General features: G+C 40.0%; 1 protein-coding gene across 1 annotated transcript; it reads right to left on the bottom strand.

Annotated features, from left to right (window-relative positions):
• Positions 1 to 812: 812 nt before the first annotated feature.
• Positions 813 to 8,989, bottom strand: cd59 (CD59 molecule (CD59 blood group)). Its single transcript, XM_041795221.1, has 3 exons — positions 8,745 to 8,989; positions 2,937 to 3,038; positions 813 to 1,164 (listed from the first exon to the last, which is right to left on the bottom strand). The coding sequence occupies exons 1-3, from the start codon at positions 8,794 to 8,796 to the stop codon at positions 965 to 967; spliced, it is 354 nt and encodes a 117-aa protein (XP_041651155.1). The 5' UTR covers positions 8,797 to 8,989; the 3' UTR covers positions 813 to 964.
• Positions 8,990 to 14,905: the final 5,916 nt, after the last annotated feature.

The raw sequence follows: 14,905 nt of genomic DNA, 5'->3' as shown, positions 1-14,905 counted from the left end.
TAAGACAAAGTATGTAAAGTATGACCAAATATGGTTACTGCCTTGGATAGAAATGATAAAGAACTGTCCAAATATGTTCACTCTCTTGGACAAATATTGAAAAATGTGTAAGTTCTTCCATCTTTTTGGCGGAAATAAAATCCAAATATGGTCACTTCCTGAGATAAAACATGAAAATATGTCCACAGTCACTTCACTTGATAAAATACATGAAAACAGTTAAATTACTCTAACAAACATTAAACACGTCCAAATAAAATCAATGCATTTGACTTAATATTTCTCCAAATTGTCTCTTTCTGTGGTTAAATATTAAAACCTATCCAACTATGAACATCCTCCGAGGTCAAATATATAAATTGAATTAAACGTACCAAACCTCTGTGACTACGGTCTGATCCAGACTAACCCTGAGAACCTGCTGGAAGATGCTCTCCTCCTCAGAACATCTGAAACCTGAACCTGAACTCCTCAGGGCTTTTTAACTTTAACCAAACATTGAACATTTAGAGTTTCCCACCGTGTCTGCGCCAGGAAGCTCCACCTTAACTCTTCCTGCTCTCGCTGACTCTAAACAGGACCATCATTTACTAACTGAACGCCACGCTGTTTTAGAGAAGACTGGAAACTAGAGAATAAGAAAATGTTAAATAAGGGAGTAAATCCAGCATGGAGGAGGAACCCTTTATCCACCAAAGGCTGCTGTTTAAACCCCGGTCTGCTTTGGCCTCACTGTCAGGAAGAGACTACGTCCATTTTTAGAAGGAATCCAACCGAGAATAAAACAACAGAACACATGTTTTTCTTTCTGGAGTTTATTTTGTTAAAAAGCATCAAATTATAAATTAGCAGAAGAGTTTAAAAAAAATCCTTCTTTAAAAGGTGACCTGAGAACCTGTGTGAGCCATCCTCATTACTCTGTTTAGTTCATGTTAACAGGAAATCTTCATCAGAGGGGTCGGTTTCAGCTCCAGCACCACCACCAGCTCAGCAGGGAGCCCAGCAGGGCCAGCGTGGACGTCGCCGTGGTAACGGCGTTGCTGGAGTTGCACAGGTTGCTGCTGCAGCAACGGTACGTGAAACCGGAGATCGCCGGGAACATCTGAGTGAGACGGGAGTTATCGCAGTCCGTGTACCTGATGCACTGCCGGATCGTCTTCCCACCTGACAGAGAGACAGACACGTTAACAGAACTAAGATTAAAACAACAGTAGGAAACAATAAGGCCCACTCTATGATAGAAATAAAAGTCCTAGAATAAAGGTCTGACAGACACGTTAACAGAACTAAGATTAAAACAACAGTAGGAAACAATAAGGCCCACTCTATGATAGAAATAAAAGCCCTAGAATAAAGGTCTGACAGACACATGTTAACAGAACTAAGATTAAAACAACAGTAGGAAACAATAAGGCCCACTCTATGATAGAAATAAAAGTCCTAGAATAAAGGTCTGACAGACACGTTAACAGAACTAAGATTAAAACAACAGTAGGAAACAATAAGGCCCACTCTATGATAGAAATAAAAGCCCTAGAATAAAGGTCTGACAGACACGTTAACAGAACTAAGATTAAAACAACAGTAGGAAACAATAAGGCCCACTCTATGATAGAAATAAAAGTCCTAGAATAAAGGTCTGACAGACACGTTAACAGAACTAAGATTAAAACAACAGTAGGAAACAATAAGGCCCACTCTATGATAGAAATAAAAGTCCTAGAATAAAGGTCTGACAGACACACGTTAACAGAACTAAGATTAAAACAACAGTAGGAAACAATAAGGCCCACTCTATGATAGAAATAAAAGCCCTAGAATAAAGGTCTGACAGACACGTTAACAGAACTAAGATTAAAACAACAGTAGGAAACAATAAGGCCCACTCTATGATAGAAATAAAAGTCCTAGAATAAAGGTCCCATTCACCAACATCTGCTTCTTCAGAGTTTCTCAGAGAAGCCTCATGTTCTGTTGGATGCTGGGAGCTCTTTCACGTTTTTCCTAATGAGCCTAGAAACCAGAACGTCTACTGAGGTTTATGTCATTTATTTGAAAGTCTGAGAGAATCTGATTGGAAATTTTTGTGTATTTTCATGGAAAATCAGGTTCAATGTTTGTTTGGTTTTGTGGAAAATCTGCCTGGGAATTTTTCTGCATTTTCATGGAAATTTGAATGCTTTGGTGAATTTGGAGACTTGTTGGAATTTTCATGAAAATTTAGGAAATGCACCTGTAATTTTCAGGAAAAGGACTTGAATTCTTTGGGGAAATTTGTTTGTATTCTTTCAGGTATTCTGCATTGCAAACTATTCCGGCACTTTATTTTGGAATTGTTGGGAAATTTCTTGCCTGAGTTTTTTAGGCATCTTCAATGAATTTGTTTGGATGTTTGGACTTTTTCACCATTTTCATGGAATTTGGGAGAATGTGTCAGTTTTTGGGAAATGTGAGGGGAATTTGCTGGCATGTTTTTCATGTTTTTTGCTTTGATATTAGGCGTCATGGTCAGGGTTTACTGAAATGTGGGGATATAAAACTTTAAAAATGTGTTGAAACGTTCACAGAAACTTTGGGTAAAACTTCAGTGAACTTTTGTGGATTTTAACCCCTTAAAGCCTGTTGAATCATATTTGATACATACTTTTATGATACCTCTATCTAATCAATATGATCAATACATTACTAAAAAAAACTTCTGATAAATGATAAAAAAGCCCTAAAGTGGATTATCAGTTACCAAAAACGGCTGATGTCTCAAATGAGATACAAAAAATACATATGTTAAATTTGATGGAAATTTTGATTTTTTGGATTTCAGTAGAAAGTGAAATAAACATTTCAGTTAAAAAAGAGAATTTTCTGGCTTTAATTTGTGTTTTCAGGCTTTAAGGGGTTAGAGGGGATGGTGGATGAGACCCAGAGAGCTGACTGACCTCTCTCACTCAGAGATATACACGAGTCTTCGTAGGTACACTCCTGGACGTTCTGACAGCGGCCCGTGTAATCAGCACATTTATAACAGCGAAGTCCAGAACCTGGAGAGGAAGGAGAGGAAGGAGAGGAAGAAGAGGAAGGAGAGGAAGGAGAGGAAGGAAAGGAAGGAGAGGAAGAAGAGGAAGGAAAGGAAGGAGAGGAAGAGGAGAGGAAGAAGAGGAAGGAAAGGAAGGAGAGGAAGGAAAGGAAGGAGAGGAAGGAGAGGAAGAGGAGAGGAAGAAGAGGAAGGAAAGGAAGGAGAGGAAGGAAAGGAAGGAGAGGAAGAAGAGGAAGGAAAGGAAGGAGAGGAAGAGGAGAGGAAGAAGAGGAAGGAAAGGAAGAGGAGAGGAAGAAGAGGAAGGAAAGGAAGGAGAGGAAGGAGAGGAAAGAGAGGAAGAGGAGAGGAAGAAGAGGAAGGAAAGGAAGGAGAGGAAGAGGAGAGGAAGAAGAGGAAGGAAAGGAAGGAGAGGAAGGAGAGGAAGAAGAGGAAGGAAAGGAAGGAGAGGAAGAGGAGAGGAAGAAGAGGAAGGAAAGGAAGGAGAGGAAGGAGAGGAAGGAGAGGAAGAAGAGGAAGAAGAGGAAGGAGAGGAAGGAAAGGAAGGAGAGGAAGAAGAGGAAGGAAAGGAAGAAGAGGAAGAGGAGAGGAAGAAGAGGAAGGAAAGGAAGGAGAGGAAGGAAAGGAAGGAGAGGAAGAGGAGAGGAAGAAGAGGAAGGAAAGGAAGGAGAGGAAGGAGAGGAAGGAGAGGAAGAAGAGGAAGGAGAGGAAGGAGAGGAAGAAGAGGAAGGAAAGGAAGGAGAGGAAGAGGAGAGGAAGAAGAGGAAGGAAAGGAAGGAGAGGAAGGAGAGGAAGGAGAGGAAGAAGAGGAAGGAAAGGAAGGAGAGGAAGAAGAAGAAGAGGAAGGAAAGGAAGGAGAGGAAGGAGAGGAAGAAAGGAAGGAAAGGAAGGAGAGGAAGAGGAGAGGAAGAAGAGGAAGGAAAGGAAGGAGAGGAAGGAGAGGAAGGAGAGGAAGAAGAGGAAGGAAAGGAAGAAGAGGAAGAGGAGAGGAAGAAGGAAAGGAAGGAGAGGAAGAAGGAGAAGGAGAGGAAGGAGAGGAAGAAGGAAGGAAGGAGAGGAAGAAGGAGAAGGAGAAGAAGGAGAGGAAGGAGAAAAAGGAAAGGTGGGTGGAGAGGAAGGAGAAGAAGGAGAGAAAGAAGGAGAGGAAGGAGAGGAAAAAAGAGTGGAAGGAGAGAATGAAGGAGAAGTAGAGGAACATTTCACTTAAACACCATCTGTGATTTAATGGTTTTATTGTTTCCCAAAGAGGACCAGGGATGTGGATCAGTCATTCATAGAGGACCAGGGATGTGGATCAGTCATTTATAGAGGACCAGGGATGTGGATCAGTCATTCATAGAGGACCAGGGATGTGGATCAGTCATTTATAGAGGACCAGGGATGTGGATCAGTCATTTATAGAGGACCAGGGATGTGGATCAGTCATTTATAGAGGACCAGGGATGTGGATCAGTCATTCATAGAGGACCAGGGATGTGGATCAGTCATTTATAGAGGACCAGGGATGTGGATCAGTCATTTATAGAGGACCAGGGATGTGGATCAGTCATTTATAGAGGACCAGGGATGTGGATCAGTCATTTATAGAGGACCAGGGATGCGGATCAGTCATTTATAGAGGACCAGGGATGCGGATCAGTCATTTATAGAGGACCAGGGATGCGGATCAGTCATTTATAGAGGACCAGGGATGTGGTTTTAGAGACGTCAGAAAGGCTTGCTGGTCCTGATGAAGAGCTGATTTGGAGCTGAAGGACTGGCTCTATCAGATCTCTAACTGTCCACACAGACCATCAAGGATTAGCACTTAGGATCTGAACCACCAAATATATGGGGCCACCTGCACTCAGATGGAAACTACATCCATGGACTCTCTCTGAGTATCTTCTGAATATTAAAGCAGACTCTCTGATCTATTTGCCTGCTAGCTCTCCATCTAAGCAGCTGCCGACACTCTAAATCAACACTCATAAATCCAAAGCTTGTGGTCGATGAAACGCTGCTGAAAGTCTAACAGGACCACTCCATGGATACTTTAGCTGTCCACATCCTCGTACCTCTCATTCAGCGTTCACATGAGAGATGTGCATGTAGAGTCCCTCATCTCTGAGCAGGAAATCATTCTGAGAGCTTCTCTGGTTTCTGACCACATACCTCCCTCTAACAGAGGTTCCAGCTGAGCTTTAGTTTCACTGCAGCTGCTCATCCACACAACAGCAGCGATGATTCAGGGCCTGAAACTTTAGACAGCAGATCGTTTCTAAGGTGTAAACTATGAATATGCAGTTTCTATGGAAACAGACTTTTGCACATGCTCATTAGAGTTCCAGTCAGGATCCATGCATTAATGTGGACTACAACAACAACAGAGGATGTGAGCATGCACATGTCTCACACCCCCACCTACTGGCTCGGCATGGATACTACAGTAATTAAGGTCATTTCTTTGGATCTGTTGTGACTGTTATCACAACGGTGGCCTGAAAGTCTCAAAGTAATGCCACTGAGGCTGAAAGTAGCTACAACACAAACAGACACGATACTAATGAAGATTCAAAACACAGAATACAGGCACATCACAGATGCATGTTAAAACTAACACAGGCACATCACAGATGCATGTTAAAACTAACACAGGCACATCACAGATGCATGTTAAAACTAACACAGGCACATCACAGATGCATCCAGGTGCAACACAGGTGCATACTGAAATGCGTTGCGTACAGGTGCAAAATGGATGCATGGGAGATGGGAGGTGACATGAACGTGTTTAATTTTTTTTATACGCGCATATGTTTTATTCGTATCTTGTCTGCACAAGTTCGCACGTGTGAGATACTAAACATACGCACTATTTAGTATCTAGTACGTTTGATTTAGTACCATGCACGCGCGTTTATTATCTCGCCCTTGTGCGGGATTCTGAGAAATTGCACACGAGATAGGAATAAAACGCATGTGCAAGATAATAAAACGCATGTGCAAGATAATAAAACACACATGCGAGATAATAAAACACAAATGCCAGATCATAAAACGTATGAGCAAGATAAAACACACGCACAAAATAACAACACACACGAGATCCTAAAACATGTGCGCGACATAATAAAACGCACATGCGAGATAATAAAATGCATACTCCAGATAAAACGCATGTGCAAGATAACAAAACTAACATGTGAGATACTTAGACGCACGTGCGAGATAATAAAACGCAAGTCCATGATACCAAATCGCACGTGCGTTTTATTATATTGCGTGTCTGCGAGATACTGAGAAATCGCACGCATGAGATGCGAATGAAACGCATGCCTGAGATACTAAAACACATGTGAGACACTTAAATGCACGTGCAAGATAATAAAAACGTAAGACCATGATACTAAATTGCACATGCATTTTATCTCACGTTGCATTTTATTATCTTGTGTGTCTGCAAGATACTGAGAAATCGCACACGTGACATACGAATGAAACGCATGACTGAGATAACAAAACGCATGCGTGAGATAAAAAAATGCATGCGCATGATAATAAAACACACGTGCATTACACTTTATTGCACGTGCGTTTTATTATCTTGCGCCTGTGCGAGATACTGAGAAATTGCACGCACAAGATACTAATGAAACGCATGCCCGAGATAAAAAATGCATGCGCGAGATAAAAAATGCACGTGCGAGATGATAAAATGTATGCGCATGATTATAAAACACACATGCAAGATAACAAATCGCAAGCACAAGATACTAAAATGCACATGCCAGATAATAAAACGCATGCGCAAGACAAAACGCATGCACAAGATAAGAAAACACATGTGCAAGATAAGAAAACACATGTGCAAGATAAGAAAACACGTGCAAGATAATAAAACAGATGTGCAAGATAATAAAACGCATGTGCAAGGTAATAAAACACACATGCCAGATCATAAAACGTATGTGCAAGATAAAACGCATGCGCAAAACAATAACACACACACAAGATACTAAAACATGTGCGCGACATAATAAAATGCACATGCGAGATAATAAAATGCATGCTCGAGATAAAACGCAGGTGCAAGATAACAAAACGCACATGTGAGATAATGAAACGTACGTGTGAGATACTAAAACGTATGTGTGAGATACTAAAACGTATGTGTGAGATACTAAAACGTACGTGTGAGATAATGAAACGTACGTGTGAGATACTAAAACGTACGTGTGAGATACTAAAACGTACATGTGAAATACTAAAACGCACGTGTGAGATACTAAAACGTACGTGTGAGATAATGAAACGTACGTGTGAAATACTAAAACGCACGTGTGAGATACTCAAACGTACGTGTGAGATAATGAAACGTACGTGTGAGATACTAAAACGTACGTGTGAGATACTAAAACGTATGCGCAAAATTATAAAACATATATGCGAGATAATAAAATGCACATGCAACATAATAAAACATATGTGCGAGATAATTGCACATGCAAGATAATAAAACACGCGCGTGTGAGATACTTAAACGCATACGTGTGCGTTTAATGTGCAAGATAATAAATCGCACGCATGAGATACTAAAATGCACGTGCCAGATAATAAAATGCACATGCCACATAATAAAACGTATGCGTGAGATAAAAGGCATGCGCAAGATAATAAAACACATTCAAGATAGTAATACGTATGTGCGACATAATAAAACACATGTGCAATATAATAAAATGCACATGCAAGATAATAAAACGCACATGCTAGATAATAAATTGCATGTGCGAGATAATAAAACGTATGCACGAGATACTAAAAAGCACATGCAAGATACTAAAAAGCACGTGCGAGATACTAAAACACACATGCGTATTAAAAAACTATGTTTATGTCACCTCCCAGGTTCCGTAGAAAAGCTTTTTTAACATGCAACATGGATGCGTATCCAAAATGCTATGCAGAAACGCAACAAGGATGCATTTTGGGAAACAAACAGATTTATTTTGGATCCTTTTCCAAATATGAAACAATGCATATCTGAAATGCTTTGCATACAAGTGCAGCACTAATGCTTATTCAAAACACTTTGCAAATGCATGACACAGATGTACAGAGCTTAACAAATGTATTAGACCACCCTAACCCTAACCAAAGTAAGGTTTATGCCACAGCTGCCCTAAATTAACAGCATTGGTAATTACCAAAATCATTTTTGATGTTTCTGCAATGGTTAATACACCAATATATACAAGCTCTTTAACCCAAATGATATTTTTAATGCTGTATTAATGCTTTAATTTACCGATTTACAAAAAAAACCCTGAAAAAATAGTAAAGCACATTAATATTTCTTGATTAATATGTCAAATTATAGTTATTTACTTGCATTCCTGAACAGAAAAATGAGTTTTAGTGGTTGAATGTTATGCTTGATTTATTTCTGACTTCCATAGAGAAGAAAATAGCTTCAAGTTGTTGTCTTGAGACGTTGTTTAGCTATTTTATTTCAACTTTTATACACTGAAATGTATCATATCCTGCTATAATCTTGAATCCTGAGGATAAATTCATGAAACACCAACAATATAAATCATTAAAGTTAAATGTTATGAATAATACCTTTAATATAGATGAATTAAAGATAGATTAACATAGATAAAGAGACTTTTTACTGTATTTTGTGGCTGATTAAGGACAGCAGTTTAATGCGTCCTGGTGCACTCACCCACATGCAGTGTCCCGGAGCAGAGCAGCAGGAACCAGAGGCAGCGGGGCATGGCGAGGAGTGAAATCAGAACCGAGAAGGAGTCAGGAGGATGCAGCAGCCAGGTCTAGCGTCTGTTCTGGTCCAGCGTGACCCCGAGGAACGATAGCAGGCAACTGAGAACGTCTCTTTGTCCAGAAGTCCACAAAGAGTCCCTGTGTGTGTCCTCCTCCCTCCAACAATCACCCTCACTCCGCCTCGCTGACGCTCCAATCACTGCTGCAGCTCTGATACTTAAAGCTGCTGTCAGAGGGGGCCATTAGTCCCAGTACAGGTCTGCTGTATGCACGTGGACATAATGGACCCTTAGTTTATGTTACCTTTTATCAAACTGTGACATCTTTTAATCTTAAAGTGCCAACAATTGTACGTTTAATTCAGAGCAACACAAAGTGCTACACAGTCAGTCAATCAGTCTTAAATCACAGTCACAATAAATGTCATCTCTGGACTGAGGGTGGTTAGAACAATGTGCAAAAGTATGCAACTGCCTGGAGTACAGGAGATTTTTAATCTCAACCAGGCTCTTCCTGGTTAAATAAAAATAAATAAATAAATAAATATAGTTTCTGGTATTTTTGAAAATGGAGGATTATAAAAATGCAAAAACCCTGTAATGTGCTGAAAAGATCACCTCATACCAGTAGTAGTCCTTTGTGGAAAGGTTTGTATTGCTGGAGTGTTTTATGAAGCAACAGTAACCTCTGACATCATCTTTAAAGGCAAGGATCCAGTGTTAAATCGGGTTTAAAAGGATGACATCATCTTCAAAGGCAAGGATCCAGTGTTAAATCAGGTTTAAAAGGATTACATCATCTTCAAAGGCAAGGATCAAGTGTTAAATCAGGTTTAAAAGGGTGACATCATCTTCAAAGGCAGGGATTGAATGTTTTATCATGTTTAAAAGGGTGACATCATCTTCAAAGGCAAGGATCCAGTGTTAAATCAGGTTTAAAAGGATGACATCATCTTCAAAGGCAAGGATCCAGTGTTAAATCAGGTTTAAAAGGATGACATCATCTTCAAAGGCAAGGATTGAATGTTTTATCATGTTTAAAAGGGTGACATCATCTTCAAAGGCAAGGATCAAGTGTTAAATAAGGTTTAAAAGGGTGACATCATCTTCAAAGGCAAGGATCCAGTGTTAAATCAGGTTTAAAAGGATGACATCTTCAAAGGCAAGGATCCAGTGTTAAATCAGGTTTAAAAGGATGACATCATCTTCTGAGACAAGGATGGAATGCTTTATAAGGTTTAAATGATGACATCATCTTCAAAGAGAAAGATGGAATGCTTTATAAAGGTTTAACGATTGACATCATCTTCAAAGAGAAAGATGGAATGCTTTATAAAGGTTTAACGATTGACATCATCTTCAAAGAGAAAGATGGAATGCTTTATAAAGGTTTAACGATTGACATCATCTTCAAAGAGAAAGATGGAATGCTTTATAAAGGTTTGACGATTGGCATCATCTTCAAAGAGAAAGATGGAATGCTTTATAAAGGTTTAACGATTGACATCATCTTCAAAGAGAAAGATGGAATGCTTTATAAAGGTTTAACGATTGACATCATCTTCAAAGAGAAAGATGGAATGCTTTAAAAAGGTTTAACGATTGACATCATCTTCAAAGAGAAAGATGGAATGCTTTATAAGGTTTAACGATTGACATCATCTTCAAAGAGAAAGATGGAATGCTTTAAAAAGGTTTAACGATTGACATAATCTTCAAAGAGAAAGATGGAATGCTTTAAAAAGGTTTAACGATTGACATCATCTTCAAAGAGATGTTGGTAGAACTGGCGAGGAAAATACACCAGCGATGTAAAACAGGACTATCCAGTGCACAGTTTGATGTTACACCATTCTCCTGTCGACACATAAATGCTATGATCAGAGTTTTAAAATCTCAAACCTGGAGGGAGTTTATCTAGAGGGGCATTATCAGTGACCTTAAACATCACAGAGGGGTAATAGCGGGATGAAATGATCCCCAAAGAGGCAAGAATGGGATCAGTGGATGAGGAACCCTCTGTGTTGCGCTCTCTCACTTTACCAAAACATGAATGAATGGATGTAAACACCAAATATCAGGCTATCATTGATATAAATGCTTTAAGTCCAGTTTAAGACATTCATACCAGTGATGGTGTGATGTTTGGCACTAGAAAAACAGTGAAAACACTCTCTGTCTGCTCTGGCAGCCATGATGACATGCTTAGCCCCGCGTCTCGGCCCTCCCACTCCCTCGGCGCTGATGTGGGAGAGCGTGGCGTTGGTTTGGTATTTGAGTTTTTGTGTTTCAGACGCCTCTGAGGCATTCACTGACTCGATCATCACACTCCTAACCTTTACATGTTCATCTCCTCTCAGTTATTCTTCTGTTTTCTCCTCAGCCTCTTCAAACACTCTCTGTATCTACAACAACAAAACTTTATTGATACAACATGTGGAGACAAACTGAAGAGCCATGCAGGTAAAGCTTGTAAATGGAGGAATTAATGGCGTACTTTCCTCCATAGAAGGGTCACAGAAAAGTTTTGGAGCATTTTGAACAAGTTACATAAAAAAGTAAAATACAAGCTGAGTCAGCAGCTTCAAACATGGCCGGCCACTGAGAACAGAAGAAGTAGGACAAAACTAATAGTTTACTACATGGTTCTGTTAACGTGTCATTCTTGTTGGTTGGCAGACTCTAAAGGCCAAAACAGACCCCATCTGGTGCTCTGGTGGAAGGAACCAGCAATTGTTTTCCCATTATCTTTATACTAACAGGACTTTGGATCACATTTACCCCTTGACAGTAGATGGCACTAAATGGTTGTATTGATCTGTCTCCTCTTGGTTGGTCTGCTTTGGTTGTATTGTTCTGGTCTCATATTGGTCTGGATTGGTTGTATTGGTCTGGTTTGGTTTGGATGTATTAGTCTGGTCTGGTTTGGTTAGTCTGGTTTGGTTTGGTTTTGATGGTCTGGTCTGGTTTAGTTGTATCACTCTGGTCTGGTTTGGTTGTATTAGTCTGGTCTGGTTTAGTTGTACTGCTCTGGTCTGGTTTGGTTGTATTAGTCTGGTCTGGTTTAGTTGTATTGCTCTGGTCTGGTTTGGTTTTGATGGTCTGGTCTGGTTTAGTTGTATTGCTCTGGTCTGGTTTGGTTTTGATGGTCTGGTCTGGTTTAGTTGTATCACTCTGGTCTGGTTTGGTTGTATTAGTCTGGTCTGGTTTAGTTGTACTGCTCTGGTCTGGTTTGGTTGTATTAGTCTGGTCTGGTTTAGTTGTATTGCTCTGGCCTGGTTTGGTTTTGATGGTCTGGTCTGGTTTAGTTGTACTGCTCTGGTTTGGTTTGGTTGTATTAGTCTGGTCTGGTTTAGTTGTATTGGCCTGGACTGGTCAGGTCCTATCAGTCAGGTCCTACCGGTCTGGTCCAATTGGTCTGTTGCTACCGGTCCGGTCCTACCAGTCTGGTCCTATCGGTCTGGTCGTGGATTATCAGTCCCTGGCTGTGACAGACGGAGGGTCAGCTGTTCCTGCACACAGAGGAGCGACTGTAGCAGCGTCCAGCTGCTGTCTGAAGCTGCAGCAGGCCTTTTGTTCAAACGTTCATTTTTCATTCACACCACTTCAGTCTGCCTCCAGTTCTCAATCATCACCACACAACCGACCACGACACTGACACTAGAGGTTAGCCCGTCAACTTTGACCTCCTTCTCCATCAGGAGGATTTTCTGTCAGATCTCTGGTCCTCTCCTCGCCATCCTGCTGTCTCATACCTGAGCTGATCTTAAAATCCCCCAGAATGCATCTGCAGGATCTGACTGGGGTTTTCTTTCTCACTAACACATAAATAAACATGCTAGGAGTGATGAGGCTGTAGCCCTGACGCCAAACTTAAATCTTTAACTGATGTAGAACTGATAGTTCTGGTTCCTTTAAAGGGGAGTGTTACTGATCAGAAATAAAGCCTGGATAAATGTGACATCAGGCAGCTGCAGACTCTGGTGTCCATCCATGGAGCAGACGTCTGAGCACAAAGACGGTCTGATTCAGCAGACAAAGAGGTCACAGTCTGAGCGTCGGCCCGCGTCCCTTCACTTTCTGTCAGCTGTAAAAGCAACACAACATGGCCGCCGGCCTAAAGTTCATCTGAGAGCGTTTTGGAAAATACTCAGAGCGCGGCGGGCTGTCACATCACTTCCTGCTCTTTTTGTCTCACATTTCCTGTTTTTCTTTAGACTGGGGTCCAAAACGTCTGTTAAACTCAGCAAGACGAAGCCGGGCCTCTAAAAGGGTCTGCACGAGGCCGACTCATTAGTCAATGTTCAGAAGTCTGATTAACGATCCAGAACAATCCACCACCTCGGACAGGACACGTTTGTTTACTGGGGTCGTCGTGATTCGTGTTTTTGACTTTACAGGATTTTAGAAAGACAATAAAATAATATCCATGCCTGTTTGAATACAGAATCCGAGACATCAGCTGCAGATCTTTAGTTTTTAAGGGCAAAACTGTGATAAAGCTCGTGCCTGCAGTCTGAACTGGAGGACTACTTTACCAATATTTAAAAATGATAAGTATTTAGACAGCGCTCTCTTACTTTGGTTTAAAATAACCATACTATTTATAACATTTAGCTATTTTTGATTTCTTCAGTCATTTTATTAGCAAGGTCCACACCACCAGCAGGATGCAATCATTTACTGATGGATTTTTAAAAAATTATCTTTGAACATGATTTTCAATGCAGTGGGATCTGCCTCAGCGTGCAGGCATGGCGAACCCCATCAGACATTCACGGGACAGGTAGAGACGGGAAGAGAGGGGAGGATGAGGTGTGGTCCTGCTACTGCCACTTTGCTCTGCAGCATCAAAAACAGAAAATGTTTAAAGATGGATGCATTTACAAATCAGCAAAAGCAGCATTATTCACGACTTCCTGGGAAGGTTCTCCCCTGTTCACAGTTTTCTCCATTTGTGGGTAATGGCTCTCAGTGTGATTCTCACACTGAGATTTCTTTAGATCAGGGGTTTCAAACCCAATCACAGCAGAGGCCAGATTCTGACTCTGGGTCTAACCTGAGGGCCTAACAGGGTCAACATTTAACCATAAAACATAAACCTCGCTATTACCAGGAATGAATTATGGGGGGAAAACTTAGCACTGATTATAAATGATTTTAATACCAAAAAAATCAACATGATAAGTCTAAAGACTCAAAATCTGAAAGAAAAAGTCAAACTTATTGGTTCAAATGGTAAAAACATGACATCTAAAGACAAAGTAATGTATTTAAAAAGGCAAACGTATGAAATAGAAAGTTGAAATTATGATTTTTGATGGTGAAAAATGAGATAACAGTCAAAATCATGAATTTAAAAAGGTCTAATATGGGATAAAAATCAAAATTGTTAGATTCCAAATCACAAGTTTTCAAGGTCAAAATATGAGATACAATTCAAAATCATGAGTTTAAAAGGTCAAAATTTGAGATACTATTAAAAATCATGAGTGTTAATGGTCAAAATATGAGATATTATTCAAAATCATGAGTTTAAAAGGTAAAAATTAAGATACATTTCCAGCTCATGAAGGTTAATGGTCAAAATATGAGATAAAATAAGAAATTATGAGTTTAAAAGATCAAATTTTTACTTAAAATTTCAAATTGTGATTCTTAAAGGTCAAAATATAAGACAAAAAGTCAAAACCATAACTTTTAATTGTGAGATACAACATTGAAAACATGAAATGAAAACAAATTTCTGTTCCACTTTCCTGACTTTTAAACAAATTATTTCTCCTCTTTACTATTTATATTTTTTATGACTCATCTGGAATATCTTAAATCATCAAGGTTAAGTTCACATTTCTATACTGGAGGAAATCTGCAGACCTCATACTGGGCCAGTTATAATAAAAATACGATCTGCTCTGGTGGCCCGGGTATAACTGTACCAAGGGCCGGAGTTGGCCCCCACATTGGACCAGGTAGGTTTGGATGGCTTCTTCTTCCCATAGTAAATGAAATCATCATTTAAAAACTGTCTTTAGTATTTACTCGGGTTATCTTTGACTCATATTGACATTAGTTTGATAATCTGAAACATTAAAGTGTGATAAAT

Source organism: Cheilinus undulatus, linkage group 9 (assembly GCF_018320785.1).
Source record: "Cheilinus undulatus linkage group 9, ASM1832078v1, whole genome shotgun sequence".
In the NCBI taxonomy this organism is placed as follows: Eukaryota; Metazoa; Chordata; class Actinopteri; order Labriformes; family Labridae; genus Cheilinus; species Cheilinus undulatus.
This window is presented reverse-complemented; position numbering and strand designations above follow the sequence as displayed.

Excerpts from the sequence above, each read along its gene's own strand:
- cd59 (XM_041795221.1), bottom strand. The coding sequence starts at position 8,796 with ATGCCCCGCTGCCTCTGGTTCCTGCTGCTCTGCTCCGGGACACTGCAT. Across the intron at positions 3,039-8,744 it reads CTCCGGGACACTGCATGTGG|GTTCTGGACTTCGCTGTTAT; the intron begins GTGAGTGCACCA and ends CTTCCTCTCCAG. Across the intron at positions 1,165-2,936 it reads TATATCTCTGAGTGAGAGAG|GTGGGAAGACGATCCGGCAG; the intron begins GTCAGTCAGCTC and ends TCTCTCTGTCAG.